Source organism: Echinops telfairi, unplaced genomic scaffold (genome assembly GCF_000313985.2).
Source record: "Echinops telfairi isolate 266 unplaced genomic scaffold, ASM31398v2 ScPeMD7_18;HRSCAF=68, whole genome shotgun sequence".
NCBI classification, from domain to species: domain Eukaryota; kingdom Metazoa; phylum Chordata; class Mammalia; order Afrosoricida; family Tenrecidae; genus Echinops; species Echinops telfairi.
This window is the reverse complement of record NW_022103915.1, coordinates 46,704,842-46,725,554: the sequence shown is the minus strand read 5'-3', so window position 1 is coordinate 46,725,554 and position 20,713 is coordinate 46,704,842. Positions and strand designations below refer to the sequence as shown.

Below are 20,713 nucleotides of genomic sequence, written 5' to 3'. Positions count from 1 at the left end.
GGGCTCTAGCGCCGTTGCCTTGGTTGCCGGGAGGCGGGGCTGCCGAGGCCGCGGTGGCCCGGATGTTCCGACCCTGCGGCAGGCTCGGCTGATCTCGGAGCTTCCCGGTTCGGGAGGGAAGCCTTCGAGCGGCCAATGGGTGAGTGCTGGATAGTTTTGCTCCAATTCCTGCTGCTTTCCGTCCGCTGCCGGCCCTCAGCTGGGCGTCGGGTCGGGCGCGTCCTCGCCCGGTGCTCGCAGCCCGCCCTCCGCGGAGCCCCGGGCCTCCTCCCCCCGGGGGTGGGGCGGGCGGTGGTGTCTGCCCTGGACGGGCCGCGTCGGGGAAAGGCCACTGCTTTGTGGTCGTCTCCTTGGAAATTCCTTTGTGCCGCGTGGAGGAAGCCCCTTCGCGAGGTTGGCTTCAGAAGTGTGCGGGGGACGGAGTCTGGTGTCCCCCGGCAGTACCTGTCTGGGGTCGTTTGCAGAGGGATCCGGAGAGGGAAGGGCTTACCTTGTGCCGCCCTCCCCTAGAGGACCCGCCAGGGAAATGGAGTGGACGCAGGGACCCCGGCTCTGATGGGACAGTGATGACCTGGAGCTGTCAGTTGATTGTATGGATTTTTTAATGGATTATATTAGATTGAACGCCGGTGAGTTTGAGACATCATATGGTGCAAAGCCCCTATGGCAGCAGCTCCCGAGTCTTCCAAGGCCTTTTTTCCTGCCTTTGAAATAGTGTCAAGTGAGGCAAAGACGTGAACATTTGATGAAAGTGAATATATTTGAGCTTCGGACACTGTCGTCCGTGCTATTTCTCACTCCCAGGGCACAAGGAGAAAGAAATGAACTCTCTTTAACATGTGACAGGAGAAAGGGCAGCGGGGGCCTGGCAGGCAGCCTCGCTGGACTGTGACTGCAGGAAGAAATGGGGCCATAGTGTCCCAGAGTCCTAAAACGAGTCTTTATTTTCCAGACTCATTCACCTCTTGGCCGCAGTGATTTTGCATTTATCCCACACGATGCTGTAGGTCCTTCGGGAAGAGACTCCCCCGTCTTGCTCCTCGGTGCATCCTAGCCCGTGAACTCAGGCACTCAGAACGCATGTTGGCATCAGTGAGTTTGGGAAGTCAGCTCTCATTGCCCAAAACTCCTTCAGTAGCTTCCCTGTTGATGACGTCAAAGACAATACGCCTGTCTCTGAATATCTTACTTAGTTTTTGTAAAGTAAAGCTGCTTTCTGTTTTCTGTGTGCCTTGAGATCAGGGGGTTAATTCTTAAAGAAGTGGCTGGCATGCATGCTGGTTCGAGGCCCATGGACTGCCATTGATGTGATTGTCACCTGCCATCCCCCACATAAAAGGGGTTTTATTTACTTCAAACATCTATTTTTTCTTCTGAGCTCATGTTCTGTCTCCTTTCTTGACACTAAAATGTGGTTTGTATAAAGGACCTTGACGAGAGGGTTGGTGTGTGTAGGCAAAAGGACGTGCTCTGTATCCGTTCTTCAGTTAAGACACTAAAAAAAAGCCGGATAATTGCAGTGCCAGAGTATAAAACCAGAAATACAAATTTAAAATTGAATGCATCAGGACTTTTGTCTAATACATCATTTGTAAAATTGAAACTTTTGAGATTCTTGCCAAGTGCTTCAGCTCTTATTGCACTTTTATTGATTTTTGTATAATTACAAGAGATGTTACTATACTGACATTTGTTTTTAAAAAGCTGTCGATATTCAACCAGCATGCCTCGGACTTTATTGTGGGAAGACCCTGTTATTTAAAAATAGCTCAACTGAAGTTTATGGAGAATGTGGGGTAAGTCTTGTATGTTACTTTATTTTTAAATCTGTTTGATTTTGAAATGTTTTCATATGTGTAATATTAAAAATATTCTCACTACTTCCATAAAAGGATAACTAGGGGGACATTAATAAAATTCTTCTTTGTGTTTTCCTGATCATCAGTAGTACAATATATAATAATTTAGCACATTGACTTGGACAAGTAAGCTAGCTTTATAAATACAGAATATTTACAGTTATTTTTATACAGTGTGAATAAGTAGGCTTTCCATTTAATTAAAACAGTCATTCAATAGTCAGTTTTATTAACTTAGTTATATTAAATACAATGGGTTTTGTTTGTTTTTCTTATCCTGCTTCTTCGAGTCCTAAAGGCCACACATAAAAATTTAGATGTTTAAACGATCTTTGGAGGCATTAGTGTTGTAAGAGAATATCTACAGTATTGTTTTCATACATTATAGGTGTGCCCAAGAGGACAGAGAACAAATGCACAGAAACATTGCCAGCCTTGCACAGAGTCTCCAGAACTTTATGACTGGCTCTACCTTGGGTTTATGGCCATGCTGCCTCTTGTTCTGCATTGGTTCTTCATTGAGTGGCACTCGGGGAAGAAGAGGTCAGCACTTCCTGTGTGTGTATCTGGGTGGACTCATGTTAGAATAATTATCATCTAGAAGACCTTTTCAAGTAATTGTTTTTTGGTTTTAAGGGTAGTACGCCTATTTTTCCTTGTATTCTGATTACTTTTATCCTAAGCCATGCCTCCGTAATTTAAATTAATAAGAAGCTAGTTACCCTGTGTTTGCTTTACTTTAAATAATATTCAAGGAATATTTTTCTATTTATCAAGTATGCCCCTAACTGGTTTTCTCAATAACAACAAAACAGCAGCAGGTATTATTATAAAAGGTTATCTCAAGGTTAGATAAATGGACCCCAAGGACAAAATAGCCGAAAAGTAGACCCGAATGACCAGACCTAACATGGGGCTGAGATGATGGGTATCCCAGCTGGACAATCTAAGGTTAGATTTTACCATACATTCTATATGTAAGTGCATTCCACACGAATTAAAGATTTAGATATGACCAGGGAAATGTAATTTGGAATAGGGGAAAGGATCCCAGAAGATTTACATTAGTGGGATGCCATTGTACAAAGTTCAGAAATAACAAAAACTAAACAGTGGGTTTGAAACAAATTTATTTGGAATAAAAACTTTAATAAAAATGAGGAACTGATACCAAGGGCTCAAGTAGGAAGTAAATGTTTTGAGAATGATGAGGGCAGCAAACGTGCTTGACACGATGGATGGATTGTGCTAAGAGTTGTACGAGCCCCCCATAAAAATGATTAAATACAACAACAGTGAAATGATTACCTTTGGGGGAAAGATGGATATGGGGTGGAGGGAATCAGAGGTAGATATATTAATTAACAATATGCTAATTAATGGGTTATATAGGGACTCTTGAGATTTATTGTACATTAAAACACATAACAATCTTATGTATTTTATGTTAAGATAATGCAGGTGATAGGTAACATTAGGAAGTTTTTAATATTTTCTCAGTATCTTGACAAACTATGGATAAGTCTAATTTCTGCTCTTCTGTTACACATTTAGATAGTAGTTTTCATATATTGGCTTTTCTCACCTATTTAGAATATTTTAAATACTGGAATTTGTTGTTAATTTTGTCTTTCTTTTACCACTCTAGTTCCAGTGCCCTTTTCCAGCATATCACCGCCTTACTGGAATGCAGCGTGGCAGCTGTTATCACGCTCCTTGTGAGTGAGCCTGTTGGTGTTCTTCAGATCCGTTCGTGTCGGGTCCTGATGCTTTCTGATTGGTACACGATGCTGTACAACCCAAGCCCAGATTATGTCACCACCGTGCACTGTACGCATGAAGCTGTTTACCCACTGTGAGTAGTGAGCCTTCAGATTGCTGTTTAAAATCTGTGAAGCTGATTTTAGATTTTATTGGTGAACATTCTAAAATATCTTACTGGCACTGAAAGTCATACCTAATGTAGTCTAAAAAGGAAAATAAATAGGAATGCATCCTATCATAGATGTGAAACTATTTTTGTGTAGAAACCCTTCTAAAATCAGCAATGTATGTGTCTTAGAGTTTTTTTAAAAAGCTTAGAAGGTAAAATACTTTCAACATAGCAGAGATGCACTGCTATCTAGCATACAGACAAGATTATGGACTTTGGCCAGAAGTAGACTTAATCACCATGAGCACATTGTTCTCGACAACCCCAAAATTCAGAGACCGTGAATAGGTAGAAAATGATGTTCCAAACAGTGAAGTTTGAGGCTACATCTATCCTTTTCCTGCCTAGAAACCTCGGGATTCAGGATGTCAGCTCTGTCCTACCAGTCAAGATAACCACTGCTAACTATTTTGTTTTATATATGTGTGAGTAATTTTGAAAGAATATGTAGGTTATATTATACACATCATTTTGTAACCTGATGAACATACTAGGTTAATGTACACACTTTGATCATTAGCATTTCTTTCATAGCTGTACAGTATTCCTGCATGATTGTACTATAAAATTTACCCATTTGCCTATTGTTGACTATTTCCCCCCAGTTTTTCTTTGTTAGTAATAAAACAATAAAAGTTTGTTTCTAGAATTTTCTGTGCCCTTGATCCCTAGGGCAGGAACCCTGGTACATATTCGCTGGCAGTACAGTGCATGAAATCTGATTGGCCAACACTTTACTCGGCTGAACATCTTAATGGGGAGGCTTGTAATACCCTTTTTTGGACCTGTTTTAAGACCTTTTATTAAAGAGTATTCAAGAGCAAAAGTATTTAGTATTTTTGTATGTTTCAAAACTATTTTTCATGTTTAAATTTTCCTGGTTTATTTTACAGCTACACAATTGTATTTATCTATTACGCATTCTGCTTGGTGTTAATGATGCTGCTCCGGCCTCTTCTGGTAAAGAAGATTGCCTGTGGGCTAGGGAAGTCCGATCGATTTAAAAGTATTTATGCTGCACTTTACTTCTTCCCAATTGTAACTGTGCTCCAGGCAGTTGGAGGAGGCCTTTTATGTAAGTGTGCATGCTATAATGAATCAAGTGCATGTATTATTATATGTGATAAACAATATTTCCTCTGAATTTAATGTTGAAGATTTAAAAAATATATTTGAAAACAAGTCTTATATTTGTGCTAAAACATGTCAGACTTACAAAAATAATCTTGGACAGCTTGAAACACAGGCTTAAAAGAACCTGAGGATAAGTTGAAAAGCAAAAGCTGTTTTTTGCATGTGATCTGTGGAAATTACTCTCAGTAGTATATGACTTTTAGTATTAGGTTAAGCAGATTTCTCAGTTCTTCTAGGAAATCATTTTAGATACAGTGAAAGATTCTTAAAGGGGCCTTTAATTTAACAGGCCCCTTTATTTTTTAATTGTTCAGTAACCAATCAGACTGAATGTGAACTTTTAAAAATGACTGTTTTACTCTGTTGAGTCACCAGACTACTCGGAGATAAAATCAGCAAAGACATGGTATAGTACTTGGGTAAACAAGGAACATTGTGAGGTCGTTTGAGCTTATGCATCTATGTAGTTGGGTAATATAATTTGGATCTAAGATAGGAACTGAGAGTGAGCCCTAGGGAAGAGATTGGAGACTAGGCAGAGGTCTGTTGTCCTTCTAACTTAAGCTGTAGGAGATACTACAATCTAAGAACCCCTTTGGGCCAGTCTACTCTGCCCTAGAATGTCTGATTAGGAATCCACTCAAAGGGTGTTCCTCGGTGCTGTAAACAGCAAACAAGCTCAGCTGCTAACCTGAACTTGGAGGTTCCAGTCCACCTAGAGCCCCTTTAGAAGGAGATTGGTATAGAATTGCTACTTCTACACAAAAATAAGGTCATTCTTTTTGTATAATAGATGTCTTTGGGCAGGGGTCTGCAAAGCTGGGCATGAACTAAAGACGGTTTTGACCTTTTTTAGCAGTTGAAGAAAAATAATACTTCTTGGCATGTGAAATCCAAATGTTAGTGTCCTTAAAGTTTTATTGGAACACAGCACCAAGCATTTATCACTTCTCTCCCTCTTGTGACAAAGCCCAAAGTACTTACACTTCGTCCTTTAAAGGAACATCTGCTGACTTGGGTCATCAGGGCTTATGTAGATTGTTTAGAGAAGCTTTAATCTAGGGAGAAGTTACATATATTGTTTGGGGGTTTTGATGGTTTGTTCAGAAAATTTGTTTTAATTTACAACATAATACCAGTATTTGCCTTTCAGATTATGCCTTTCCATACATTATATTAGTGTTATCTCTGGTTACTCTGGCAGTGTACATGTCGGCTTCTGAAATAGAGGTAGGAGATATTTTCACTTCCATTAAGATTTTTAAGAGTTTTTTTTAAATAATTGATATAGGAATAGTACATATGATATGTGACAGCTGATAGTTTTAGTAGTACTTGGCTAATTGATAAGCCAGTCGATAGCTTTTAGCTCATTGGCTTATGAAAATATGTAATGGCCATATATTTTGCATGGAAGATTACAGAAATAGTGAATTAAGTTATCTGATATGTTTCATTGTGCCCCATACCCTTCTGTAGTTTGTCGCCAATTTACTTTCCTTGATTAAATATTTTGATGATTGGAGATGGCATTAATAGACATTACTTCTGTTGCTGTTCTCTTTGTCTCTATTTCAATGGAAGGCCACTGTTATAACCTTTTATTTCAAGACTAAATTCTTCATACCACTATGCTTGCTAACCTAGTGCCTATCACCACTTTAAACTGCTGTCTCACAACTCTTGTCAATAAAACAGCTCAGCCCACAGAAAATGAGTTGTAGATACTTTGGATTGGTGGCTGTTAATGCCACCGTTTATATTGCGTGCAAAGGACTTCAAAAAGTTCATGGAAAAATTCCATTCACTTGTAACTCCATTTTCTAGTGAGAGAGAAAAAAAAAGACAAGTGCAAGATCATAGTGACCTTTAGGTTGGATAATCAGAGGAACTGCCCCGAATATTCTTATTGTGATTATTCAGATGTTATCCGTTATAGACTGCCCTAATTCTCCTTCATAATCTTTAATTGACAGTGTATAATTTATATTTATACAGTTAATATTGCATAATTAATACTAATTTAATTACGAGCTAAAGATAAACTGGCTTTTATACCTTCAGCAATTCAAGAGAAAGCTTTGAGGGGCTAAATTATTAGATATTTGAATAAAATGCAGAAAGATGAGGCTTACAGACTCGGAAATACACAGGGACAGTTCAACTCTGTCAGTGAGTCTGGTCTCTTGGATTCAAACTCCTTTTGGTAGTTAAGATTTCCTAAGAACTGGTGGGGCAGTGGTTAAAAGTGATCACCTGCTAACCAGAGAGTCAGGAGCTGGAGGTCCTCAGCCCCTCCGCAGAGAACGCTGCTTTGTAGATTGGCAGCCTTGGAAACCCTCTGGGCAGTTCTCCTCTGCCCACTGTGGTCTCTATGCGCTGGGGTGGGTTTTTTCCCACTGCTAAATTCATATGCAACTTACGTTTCTGTCCCCTGTGAATCTCTTCTGTAGAAAATGATTATGTGCTTCAGCTAGTTCTTCACACTTGAATCAAGAAGTATCTACCTGTAGGAGAGTTCATAGTCATTTCATGATAAGAGAAAGGCGATAGCCTATTCAAGCCACATTTTTGTGTGTTTTATAACTCATTTCTTTTATAATGGTTTGGTCTTTCCTATTGGATATTCTAGTGAAGTATGAGGGGGTTTCAGAGGGTTCATAGAGAAGTTGTATTCTCTTTTAATTCCATTATGCCTCAAACTGTCTGAAAACCCCCTCTTCATAAAGAAAGGAAATCAGAATAGTCACATGTCCATTCTTCTAGCAGCAACACTTCAGGAAGGTTAAGGAAATTGGACTTCCCAGAACCTGAACCCAGGGCTTAGAGACATGAGTTTGTCTTGGCACTACTGTTGATGTGGTTGTGTTACCTGTGTGCAACAGATGTGACTGGGGGACCTCAGTTTTCTCATTTGCGAAAGGTGATAAGTCCCTTTTAGCTCAAGCATATGTGGGTCTCAGGCTTTGGTCCTGTCTGAAAAGAAATGACATATTTTACATTAAGATATAACATCTAGCTGATTCAGCCTGGTAATTTTCTCATTTTTCTCTTAAACCCTCTAGAACTGCTATGATCTTCTGGTGAGGAAGAAAAGGCTTGTTGTTCTCTTCAGCCACTGGTTGCTCCATGCCTATGGGATCATCTCCATTTCCAGAGTGGACAAGCTGGAACAAGACTTACCTCTTTTAGCCTTGGTACCGACACCAGCGCTGTTTTACTTGTTCACCGCCAGATTTACCGAGCCTTCTCGGATACTCTCAGAAGGAGCCAATGGTCACTGAATGTAAAATGCCAAAAAAAAAAAAAAAAATCTAAAGTGTTCTTAGTGGAAATGTAAAGAAATCTTTAAAAAAGTATCAGTACTCTCGGCCACACATGGGCATAAGATCATCAGTATATCGTAATGTTTTTTGACTATTTGTTCCATGTGCTATTTTACACTAGAAGCTTCCCAAGGAGCCTTTCTCGACTGCTCAGTTAGTTTTAGGGCAGTCATATTTCTGCATCTACAGCGTAGCTCTCTGTCTGTGCTTTCAAATGAGGACAGACCTGAAGTGTAGCCTGCAGTCAGCAGCGCCGTGATTGCACACCCACAACGAGTCATCTGATAGCAAACATGGAAATAAACTATGTTGGGCTTTATTTTCGCCAATACAGTATTTTGATATGTAAAAATAGAGCATAGTTTCTATGTGACAGGCCTTCTGTTCAGATAATGTGGTAGGAGACGTGTTCAGATTGTTGTACCTGAAAAGAAAAACACAAAATTAAAGGCTTCATTCTATAAAAACCTCAATGTTCTGACGTTTGTTTGTGTGGGTTTTTTGCAGGAAAAAGTCTAAATACTTCGTAAGATGAACGCCTCACATATGAAAGGGCTTTTAAAATTCATGGAAAAAATCCATAACTTTCCATTCTGTTTTTCTTGGAACTTTTTGAAGTCCCCTCATATATCTCATTTTGGAAGAATATAGATACACGCCATGTTTACTGATCCCGACATCCAATTGTATTGTTTAATAGGTTATTTGCTGTTCTTTTGGGTGGGGCTAGGGGAGGGCATTACATTTCAAACTTCCATGACTTCCATTAACAAGTACTCTGCATGAAGGAACGTGCACTTACTGTCTGTAGTTTAGGTCATGTCGTTTGACTTCCTAGAAGTTGGTGTGCTGATCACTGTCTCGTCCACACCACACTGCATTCGGAAACGCAGTCTTTTAGAGGGACTAGGGCTCTCCTTTTCTACAAGGATAAAAATAAAATGTTAGAGGATCCCGGGAAGATGGCCGCCAGATAGGTAGCTCACGCTGGGAGAGTTGGGGGCGGAGTAGGGGTACCAAATGTGTTCGTTTCCCAAGACCATTCAGAGCCTCTCTCCGACCCAGCGGTGGACTCCCACCCATAGCCAGCACTCCACGTGCCTGCTCTGCTGGGACCTGTGCCACAAGGCAAGCCAGGAGGCTGCGCCCGCCTCGGCACTCCGTGCAAAACTGCCAGTCAGTAACCCCCACCCTGCATCAGGGAACCCGGGCCTTGTGTGTGCTCCAACCCGCATGCCCCCGACCCCCTGCAGATTCGGGCCCCATCCGGGCACCCCTCGCGGTCCACCAGGCCAGACCCTCCCCCCTGGAGGTGCGCTCCCAGCGCCACAGCCAGGCAGAAGGCAGAGACTGAGCCTCTGGGCTCCACGCAAACCGCTTATCAGACCTGCGTGTGTGCGTGCGTGCGTGTTGTGTGTATGCGCGCGGGGACACACGCGCACTCCGAGATCCACATGCTGCCACACACTGCTTCAGGCCAGCCAGGCAGACAACCCAAGTCTGGCAGAACTTTCTGCAGCTGCAGCATAGGAACCCAAACCTCTTCTCACTCGGTCCCACCCTTTGGGCTCCAAGCAGTGCATTTGCACACCAGTCGCAGTCCCCCTCCCACCTGCCTACCTGAGGGAAGTGACCCTAGCCAGAAACAGGTCACCCAATCCCCAACCCATCCCCTAAACACGCTCCCCGCTGCACTGGAACCAATGCCTTCTATCAGACCGCAGCTGGCACAGCTGCAAACAGCCCCTAAGGAGACCTGAAGGTGGCTGGAGTACAAACCATAGAAGACGAGAGGGCCAAAGGTGAAACATGGCCCCTCAAGGCAGTGGGCTAAAGGCAGCCTGCTGAAGCACCCACCTCGCAAAGAGCTCAGGGCTCTGAGACACCCGGGAAAATGGCACCAAGTGACCACAAATCGAACAAAAACCAGCAAGCTGCTTCCACAGCTTCAACAAGAAAAGAGAAACAAAATCCAATGCCAGAGGACCACCTGGACCTAACAGCAGTCAGAGAAAAGGCAGAGGTTGACCTCCCACAGAAAGAAATCAGAATGCTGCTTGGAGCCATACAGGACATGAGGGAAGCATTACAGAAAAAGGATGAAATGATAGAGGAATTAAAGGCTATGCACCAAAGGGAAATACAGTAGTCAAAGGGTGAGATAACAAAAACTAACAGCAAACTCACGGACCTCTCTCTCTGACCACTGTGCCATAAGATTGGAAATAAATCAAAGGAAGGTAAAGAAAGTAAGGGCAAACCATTGGAGAATGAATAACTCTATTGCAAAAGGAGAGCATACTGGCTCAGATCAAAGATGAAATTAGGATATTTCTAGAAACCAACGAGAATAGAAACACGACATACCAAAACTTATGGGCCACAGCAAAAGTAGTCATCAGAGGAAGTCTCATAGCATTACATGCACACGTAAAGGAGGAAGAGAGGCATATGACTGATACACTGACACAAAATTTACAGCAACTAGAGCGGAGTCAGCAAGAAAATCCAACGAACAGTAAAAAGAAAAGAAATAAGAATTAGATCAGATTCAGGCGAGAGAAAAAGAAAACTATGGAAAAAAGCAATGCTGCTAAAAATTGGTTCTTCGAACGGATAAATCGAATCGACAAACCTCTCGCGAATTTGACCAAAGAAAGGAAGGAACGCATTTCAATAGCAAGGATGAGGGATGAAAGAGGGAATATTACAATGGATCATAGTGAAATCAAAAGGATAATTACACAGTACTATGAAGGACTGTACTCCAATGAATTAAAAAACTTGGAAGACATGGATGAATTCTTGGAAAAATAATCCCTCCCCAGATTATCCCCAATGGCCATCAAAAACCTCAACAGACACTTTTCAGTAGAAGAAATAGACAAGGCTATCAAAGAATTAAAAACTAAGAAGGCCCCAGGACCAGATGGTTTCACGGGTGAATTTTATCAAGCATTCAGGGAAGAGCGGACACCAATCCTACACAAACTCTTCCAGAACATAGAAAAAGATGGCAAACTCCCAAATTCCTTCTACAAAGCAAGTATAACTCTGATACTAAACCAGGCAAGGATCCCACAATAATTGAGAACTACAGAACAATTTCCCTAATGAATATCGATGCAAAAATCCTTAACAAAATACTAGCTAAGAGAACATAAAAATATATAAAACAAATAATTCATCATGACCAAGTGAGATTCACACCAGGGATGCAGGGATGGTTCAACATACAAAAGACCGTAAGTATTATTCGTCACATTGAAATGAAGAAATATAAGAACCACATGATAGCAATAGATGCAGAAAAAGCGTTCAACAACATCCAACAACAATTCATGTTTAAGACCCTCAAGAAGATAGGAATGGAAGGAAAATTCCTCAATACAATACAAGCTATATATGAAAAACCAACAGCCAATGTGGTAGTCAATGGCAAAAAGACACCCTTTAAAAGGAAGGATGGGAAAAGGTATGGGTAACAGGGCACTTACCCACACAGGGGAAGGGTATCTATTGTGTCTCCACAGGGAAAGAGGGACCAGACTTCAACCTGGAGCGCCAAGACAGGAACACAACACACTGTCATGAAGCCGGAACCGATGGAGAGGCCTGAGAGGCCGGCCCCATTACCAACTGGGTGCACGACACCACCCCTCCCCCAGGGGGAATTCACTTCAGAGGACAGCACTGAAGCTGCAGCTCCGGAAGAGGGGAAGGGGGACTGGACTGATCTGGTGGGAGCGCATGTGAGCCAATGAGGGGGGAAGGGGGAGAAAAGGAAAAAGTGGAGCACATCCTGGCTTGCCGGACCCTGGGGACAATGTGCCTGTTCAGAACAGCGATGCATGAAGATGACCACAGGGTCAGCCCCACCACGGGACACAGCGTTCCTCGTTGACCCATGGCACCACTGGAGACAAACGGCAGGAATTGTGCCCACCATGAGCTCACCACACGGAACACCAGCCTCTGGGGGCATGCATCAGAGCAGCAGGGGGAACAGAGCGGTGAGGTCCCCAGGGATAGAGGTGGTGCCAGGGCATGGCTCCCCACCAGACATGACTGGAAAGCACATGTGAAGGAAAACAAACAGACACGGAACTATTCATACGGTTATGTGTGTGTGTGTGTGTGTGTGTGTGTGTTGTAGTTGCAGCCATTGTTTACTTTCTGTTGTCGCTTCATTGCACTCAGTCTGGTGATGGTACATAGCATGTCTACCTGGAAGGGATAGGTGGAATAAACAAGCCACAGAGAGAACAACGGGATGACAGATCCGGGGAACATGGGGGTAGTGGAGGCGGGGAAAGGAAGAGAGTGTTAACAAGCACAGGGACAAGGGAACAACAAGTCATCCAAAATCAATGTCAAGGAGGGTGCAGGAGGGCTTGCAGGGCTGGATCGAGGGCAATGTAACCGAGAGGAATGCCTAAAACCCAAATGAAGGCAGAATATGATAGTGGAACAAGAGGAAAGTACAAAGAAATAAAGGAAAGAACTAGGAGGCAAAGGGTAGTCATAGAGATGTAAATACAGGCATATAAAGATGTAAATATATTTATATATGACGAGGGGGAAATAGATCTATGTACATATATTTATAGGTTGAGTATTAAGAAAACAGATGGACAGTGGGCCCCTGCACAAGTACTCCCTCAACACACGAACACTTTGTTCTAACAATTCGGCAGTCTGAGATGCTCACCTGCCTGGCAGGATCGCTGAAGACAATGGGTACACAAGAAAATATGGTGAAGAAAGCAGATGGTGCTTGGCAACCAAAAGATATAACACCTGAAGTCACTGAAGACAATGGGTGCAACAAGCAAATATGGTAAAGAAAGCTGATGGTGCCCAGCTACCAAAAGATATAGCACCTGAAGCCTTAAAGACCTGAAGATAAACAAGCAGCCATCTAGCTGAGAGACAACAAAACCCACACGGAAGAAGCACACCAGCCTGTCCCTACTAGATCGCTGAGGACAAAGGGGGGGCATTAGCAAAAATGGTGAAGAAAGCAGATGGTGCCCAGCTATCAAATGATATAGCATCTGGGGTCTTAAAGGCTTGAAGACAAACAGGCGGCCATCTAATTAAGAAACAACAAAACCCTCAAGGAAGAAGCACATCAGCCTACCCCAACATGAATGCTGAAGACAAAGCGGGTACATAAGCAAATGTGAAGAAAGCTGATGGTGCCAAGCTGTCAAATTACATAGAATCTGGGGTCCCACATGCTGGAAGATAAACAAGGGGCCATCTAACTGAGAAACAACAAAGCCCACATGGAAGAGGCACACCAGCCTGTAAGATGACACAGCAGCGAAGGGATCAGGTATCAGGCATCAAAGACCAAAAAAAAAAAAAAAAATCATAACATTGTGAAATAGGGGGAGTGCAGAGTGGGGACAACCCAGGGCCCATCCGGGGGAAATTGGGCATCCCCTTGCAGAAGGGCTGCGGGGAGGAGATGAGCCAATCAGAGTGCAGTGTAGTAATGATGAAATATGCAATTTTCCTCTAGTTCTTAAATGCTTCCTCCACCCCACTACCATGATCTCAATTCTACCTTACATATCCGACTGGACTGGAGGATGTACACTGGCACAGACAGGAACTGGAAATACAGTGAACCCAGGACAGATGAACCCCCCAGGACCAGTGGAGAGAGTGGCGATAGCGGGAGGGTGGAGGGAAGGTGAGGGAGAAAGGGGGAACAGAAGACAAGGTGTACATATGGCCTCCTCCCTGGGGGACGGACAGCGGAGAAGGGGGTGAGGGAGACGTCAGATGGGGTAAGATATGATAAAATAATTTATAAATTATCAAGGGTTCAGGAGAAGGGGGGAGTGCGGAGGGAGGGGGAAAAATGAGGAGCTGATACCAAGGGCTCAAGTGGAAAGCAGGTGTTGTGAGAATGATGAAGTCAACATATGTACTAATGTGCTGGACACAAATGATGTATGTACGGATTGTGATGAGTTGTATGAGCCCCTAATAAAATGATTATTAAAAAAATGTTAACTATTTGTAGTTTACACAGGTTTAGGTAGTTAGTAGTGCCTGTTAAAATTCTGTGTTGCCTAGAGAATCGTTAATTAGACAGTCGTATAATTTGAGGAGGAAAACTAAGAGGACGTGTCTGATTACCAGGACTCATCTTTTGGCCCAAATATTCATTGGGAATCGTCTTAACAATTATCTTCTGATATCTTCATCTAGCAGAAAAATATATATGCAAAAAGAGAAAATGTGCAAATAATTGGGATTACAAACCCTTAGAAGCAAAGAATTTCAGGACTAAATGCATAGCAGCATTTTTAATTTGCTTTCTAAGACGAGAACAATTCATAACAACTGCAGTTGTTCATTATAGAATACAAAACATGTGGTCACTAAAACACAGTAACAAGCTTCTCAGGGCAGCTTTGTTAAATTGTGACTTAAGTCTTCCTAGCATTTTCAGTTATCACTGCTATTTTGTAATAGTTATTTTTGCTGGCCAGTGCTGGCGAGGTCATTTGAAAGTCAAGACATTGTATTCTTTGAGTCAAATGATAAATTTGGCAGCTGTATTGTCACATGTTTATCTAAAGCCATTGGTTTGCAGATTTACTTGCACTTGGGGGCCACCTTTGGGGAGTTTTGCAAGTATGCCTGGGACACATCGAGAGATTTTTTTATGTTCCTGATAGGGATCCATTCTGAGCCCTGGTGAGTGAAAAACCTCCAGGTGATTCTAATGAGCAGCCATGATTGAGAACTACTGTTCTAAACTCTTCCAAGTTCAGCTCTTAATTGTTCCAGGAGATAATTTCATGTCTGGGCCAATCCTTTTAAAAAACTTTTCATTCTGCTTTAATTATATAAAAACAAAACACTGCCATGGAGTTGACCCTGAGTTGGCAACCTTATAGGCACAGGAGAACGGCCAAGTAGGCTCTCCAAAGCTGTAGTCTTTATGGAAGGAGACTGGACACATGTTTTCCAGCAGAGCAGTTAGTGGGGCTGAACTGCCACCCTTTTGGCCAGTAGCCAAGCACTTAATCACTCCACCAGGAGGCCTTCTCACTTCAGTTGTGTGACTCAGACTTTGGTTGGTTGGTTGTTTTTCACCCCAGAATTAAATATGAATAGTTGTATCAAGTCCTTTCCAATCACAATAACCAAGCTATAACAAAGGAAATTATTATCTGTCCTTAAGTTTAATAGTTCCCTGGATCTACATGAGCTTCTGAAATTGGAACCCTCACCTGGTTGGTGGGCTGTAAAACGTACAATCACTGTGGGAGGCAGTGTGGTACTCCTCAAAGGTTTGGGATTCAGCAGTCCCTCCACTTAGTACATGCCCTCAAGAAATAGGGCCACAGACGAATGGAACACGTAGACAAATGCACATCCATGTTCAAAGCACTATTCACAATAGCAAAAAAGAAAATGGGGAGACTGGTACAGACCCACTGTGGGATGCTGTCTATCCACCAGGACTAACACTGACTCTGGGAAACACCTCATCACATGGATGAACCTGCAGGTGTTGTAACTCGCTGCTGTCGAGTCAATCTTGACTCATTGAGAGCCTAAGGACAGAGTTGAACTGCTCCTCTGCGTTTCCGGGAGTAACTCCTTACAGAAGTAGAAAGCCTCATCTTTGTCCCACAGAGCAGCTGGTGGTTTCAAACTGCTAACCTTGTGGTTAGCAGCCAAATGTGTAACCACTACAACATCGGGGCTTCTTGTTGAGTGGAATCAGTCATTGCAAAAAAGACAAATCCTGTATGAAATCACTATTGTAAAAAGTCAAGAAGAGATTTTCATGTACAAGAGGCAAAGCTATGAAAATTTCTTGAACACAACCAAACATCTTGAAGGAATGAGTCCCTGGGTCTGGTCTCAGGAACGGTTTTGAAGGACATCAAAGCCAATTATCCACAAAGACAATGTTCTACATCCACTTTGGTGAATCACAAGCAGGGCTGTGAAAGTGGCTAAGTGGCCACTATGGGTCTCTCCCTGTCTGGAGAAAAGAAGAATGGTGGAAATTGAAGAGACATAGAAACAATCCAATGGAGCAGGATGACAAACATCAGTTTCTACGACCCTGAGACCAGAAGAACTAGATGGTGCTCGGCTACCACTACCAACTGCTCTGAAAGGGATTACAATAGTAGGTCATGGATAGCGTGGGAGGCAAACAGTGGAACTATAAACCATGAAAGGGACCAGGCTTATTGGTCAGATAGAGGCTAGTGGAAACTGTGGCCTTCAGTCACCATTCAGGTCTGGAAATGAACTCATCCCCACGGCTTAATTTTCAGCCAAACAACACATCATCCATAATCAGAACACTAATACCAGTGAAGTGCAATTAAGAACAGTCAGTCCTTGGATCAAAAGTGCATCACTGACTCAAAGGCAAAGTTCAGGAGGGTTAAGAAGAAAGCAGGAGTGGAAATGAGCCCCAGGAGGAAATAGAATAAGGGATGCCACATCAAGGAGGTTGCAATGAATGAGATGAAACTAAGTATGGATGGATCATTCACGGTAGAGATAATAATCTCTATAAACCTTCACCCACTTATCACAGAGGGGTTTAAAAAAATAAAAAATCTGTAGACTCCATATCAAGTAAAGGGATTCGATTCAGTTAATACATAAATTATAATTGTATGGCATAATATCAAAGACTTGAAATTTCAAAACGAAATTCCTTTTAATACTTAAATCTGTGTTAGATTGCTATATGGTGTAGGTACACACAAATAATTAATGCATTGCTTTCAAGAAAGAAAATAAGGTCCCACATAACCATCTTCCATTGCCTTGCTCAATACCTGCCCCCATGAAGTGATGACTGAAGATGTGGGTGCTATTGCATGTAGCGTGGTGAAGAAATCAGATGGTACCCAGCTATCAGAAAGAATAGTATCTGGGATCTTACAGGCTTGTCTTAAAACAACCAGCCATCTAAGTGAGGCATCAGCTAGGTCCACACAGAAAAAGCACACTAGTCTCTATATTCCAAGAATTGTAAATGATAAAATCCAAACCAAGAGCTTAAATTCTGAATGACAGTGAACGCCCCAAACCTATTGGAATGGTACTCCACGCAGATTAAGCCACAGGCGAATCCTCTCAGCCTGTGGACCAGTGATGGGAAAGGCCGCATTCTCAGACAGTACATTGCAGGGGGGTGACTGCAGCCCCAGTTACGTCAAAATGTGACACCTAGTCACTGATCTCTCTATCCCGTGTGTAATTATTCCAGTTTTAAAATATTTTCTTCTTTGTTTTCTATTTAAACAGTTTTCTAAAACAAAGTTTTCTATGTTTCATTCTGTCGTCATCATTGAGCCATTGGTTTGTGTGTTTTTTTATCGTACATGTTTTTCCATATGTGAAACCCAGGATAGCTAAAACTATAGAGACAGCAATTGGATTAATAGTTTTAAAAGGACACAGCAGGGGAAGTTGGTGGGAAATGGGGAACTAACAAGAAGTAAAAGGAAGAGAAAATGTCCTGAGATCAATTGTGTTGATGGGACTGAATTATTAAAATGCATGAAATGTTACTTGGAAAGGGGGGACTGATTGCAAGGATCTACATATAACCTCCTCCCTGGGGGACGGACAACAGAAAAGTGGGTGAAGGGAGATGTCGGACAAGGCAAGATATGACAAAATAATAATTTATAAATTATCAAGGGTTCATGAGGGAGGGGGGAGCGGGCAGGGAGGGGAAAAATGAGGACCCAATGCCAGGGGTTTAAGTGGAGAGCAAATGTTTTGAGAAGGATGAGGGCAATGAATGTACAAATGTGCTTCACACAATTGATGTATGTATGGATTGTGATGAGTTGTATGAGCCCCTAATAAAACGATTTAAAAACAAAAAACAAAAAAAGAAATGTTACTTGTATGTTGGGGAAATGGTTAAGAAGTAGTCATCTTTGTTTTCATGTTCTGTCATGTCTGTTTCACACTCTGGCAAGGTGGTGTGCGCTCAGCACATCGGACTCTCAGGCAGGCAACGTGAAGCTTCTGCCCAGCTCTATCTTTGTGTATTCCCAACACCCACTTAGACTTTAGCCTCTCGTAATCACAAACGTTTGCTTATTAGAAGGAATCCACCATGTGAGGAATGTCACTTGTCTGTTTCTCAGTGTGTGCACTTCGAGGTTCAGGGACTGGATCTTATCCAGCATCTGTCCTGTGCAAGGCACAGAAGTGCTCCATGTTCCTGAAGCGACTGCAAAAATCATTGTCGGGGCCTACAGGGGATGCAGTGACCCCTTTGTCCCAGAAGAGGGCAGTCAAAGCACGGGAAGGCTTCTTTTACTGCATAGAGAAAAGTCCTTCCATGGTGAATTTATTCAATGGGGAACTTCAAACACTAGGAGATGGCAGGTGGCTCAAAGAAAGTCGAATAATCCCAAATGCTCATGTTTACTAGTCTCTCCACTAGGGTGGTGGTAGATTTCAGGGAGCCAATGAATGCTGGATAAAATAAGGAAGATCCAAGGATAATTGATGCCTTGAATTATGGTGGTAGTGAATATTGAGTCTACCATGAACTACCATACGAATAATCCCTTCTGCTTTGGAAGAAGTACAACCAGAATGCTTCTTGGAGTGAGGATGGTGACACATCATCTCACGTACTTTGGGCATGTTGTCGGAAGAGGAAGAACATTATACTTGGTAGAGAGTCCGTGACAAAGAGGAAAACCATGTGTAGGAGAGTTTTAAAAACATTTACCTGGAAAACGTTTAAAATGAGAAGCAAAAAAAAAAAAAGACAACACACTCATAAAAAAGTTAAAATGTAGCTACCATGAAAACCCAGTTACCTGTGTGGAAGGAACAGGCCACCCACAACAGTCAACCCTGTGAATGAGTTCAGGGCTCAGATGCATATTTTAGATGTTATGTAGATAGATTTGTACACTATTTAGTGGCCTTTCTATCCTTTTCTCCTGGGGTCACCAGCTCCTGTACGATAGAGGAGGTTTTATGTTACCAAGGGTTCTGAGAAGTTCTTTACCTAGTTCCTCAGATGACTTCCATTCTCTCAGTCCACTCAGCTTGTTAAGATTCCCTTGCAGCCAACTACCAATTCGTTCAATTTTTTCGTCTCTCTCAGACAGCTTTTCTATTAGATCGTTTATTTCTTGCATCATCTGTTTACCACTATCCACAAACACCTGGGGGTGGGGGGAGACAATTTGGGCTTATGAGTATATATTGTAACAAACTGAAATCATTGTGACTTAGTAACAGCTCATGTTCAAAACAAGAATATTATATATGCCATATTGGTATCAACTCATTGCTACCGGACTAATTCCAACTCACAGAGATCCTGTATCGGGTTTCTGAGGCTGTTCCTCTTTAAAGAAGTAGACAGCTTCATCTCCCCCTTCCCTTCTCCTCCCCAGCCCCTTCCTGGAGCAATTGATGTGTCTACATTGCCAATTTGCAGTAAGCAGTCCAATGCCTACCCAGCAGCACCACCAGGGCTGCAAAATGGGTGTGTACACACAGCAAAATCCTAATGTTCTAGGAAAAACTCAAGCAAAGGATTATCCAATGAACAGATTTCATGGAACGCGCACAGAACTCAAAAGCCCACTGGGCAGGTGAGGGTGGTGGCCAGCTCACTCAGAGCAGCCTGGAACTCCAGAGGTGGGTCAGCCTGGTTTATAGCTGGAGAGAAATCACTTTGGAATGGGACTGGATCTGAGTCATATCTATATAAGTTCCTCAACCGTTTGGGGCTTCAGCAACTTACTTAACTCTGTGAACCTCAGTAGTTTCCTCTGGAAAAAAAAAGGCATTGCTAAATTCTTCCATATTCCATATCAACCGATCGGTAAGTGTTTATAAAGTGGCAGAGATGGGACTTTAATCCCAGTCAACCTAACTCTAAAGGCATGGCAGTGGCTTTCCTGACTGATAGAACTTGGATGAAAATGGAGTTCAGAATTGGCAGTTATGTCTTAAAACATAATGTGCTCCCATTGAACATTGAGGGGGAAGTTGACATGCTTACTTTAGCTGAAGTGTTGCAACAGGAGGAAGACAGTTTCCAGAAGTACAAAGCTTTGTACACATGTATTTTAATGTGTGGTAGACACACCAATGCTCTCAGCCACCCCCAACCCTAATCTTCTCTCTCTTAACAATTTTGATACTTATGGAGATAATATTTTATTTTAAAACTCACCTTAGTTGCAGCCTTAAATTCAGCCCACAATTTCATATATTTTTCTAAAATAAAGATTTGAGAAATGCAAACATTACTGAGAATCTGAACATTGCATGTCTTTTCTTTTTTGGGTTTTTATTTTAATCGTTTATTAGGGGATCATACAACTCTGATCACAATCCATACGTACATCAATTGTGTAAAGCACATTTGTACATTCATTGCCCTCATCATTCTCAAAACATTT

General features: G+C 42.2%; 2 protein-coding genes across 5 annotated transcripts in view; one reads left to right on the top strand and one right to left on the bottom strand.

Moving 5' to 3' along the window:
- The first annotated feature begins 63 nt into the window (after nucleotides 1–63).
- Nucleotides 64–8,725, top strand: LOC101661462 (JNK1/MAPK8 associated membrane protein). Of its 4 annotated transcripts, none has more exons than XM_004698619.2 (7): nucleotides 64–139; nucleotides 1,705–1,796; nucleotides 2,248–2,402; nucleotides 3,508–3,714; nucleotides 4,686–4,867; nucleotides 6,080–6,156; nucleotides 7,992–8,725. In XM_004698619.2, exons 1-7 carry the CDS (start codon nucleotides 136–138, stop codon nucleotides 8,208–8,210), a joined length of 936 nt encoding a protein of 311 aa, XP_004698676.1. In that variant the 5' UTR covers nucleotides 64–135; the 3' UTR covers nucleotides 8,211–8,725. The 4 variants fall into 4 exon arrangements, with proteins under 4 accessions (XP_004698676.1, XP_004698677.1, XP_045143670.1 ...); XM_004698620.2 differs by having other exon boundaries at nucleotides 70–139; nucleotides 1,723–1,796; XM_045287735.1 differs by lacking the exon at nucleotides 64–139 and adding an exon at nucleotides 410–629 and having other exon boundaries at nucleotides 1,723–1,796.
- Nucleotides 6,978–20,713, bottom strand: part of CCDC175 (coiled-coil domain containing 175) — a 97,670-nt gene continuing 83,934 nt past the window's right edge. Inside the window, exons 18-22 of the mRNA XM_045287629.1 lie at nucleotides 20,485–20,528; nucleotides 19,303–19,462; nucleotides 9,055–9,174; nucleotides 7,799–8,676; nucleotides 6,978–7,433 (exon numbers count right to left, since the gene is read on the bottom strand). Coding sequence (XP_045143564.1) covers nucleotides 9,065–9,174; nucleotides 19,303–19,462; nucleotides 20,485–20,528 — 314 coding nt within the window. The 3' untranslated portion in view covers nucleotides 6,978–7,433; nucleotides 7,799–8,676; nucleotides 9,055–9,064. The remainder of the gene's footprint in view (nucleotides 7,434–7,798; nucleotides 8,677–9,054; nucleotides 9,175–19,302; nucleotides 19,463–20,484; nucleotides 20,529–20,713) is intronic.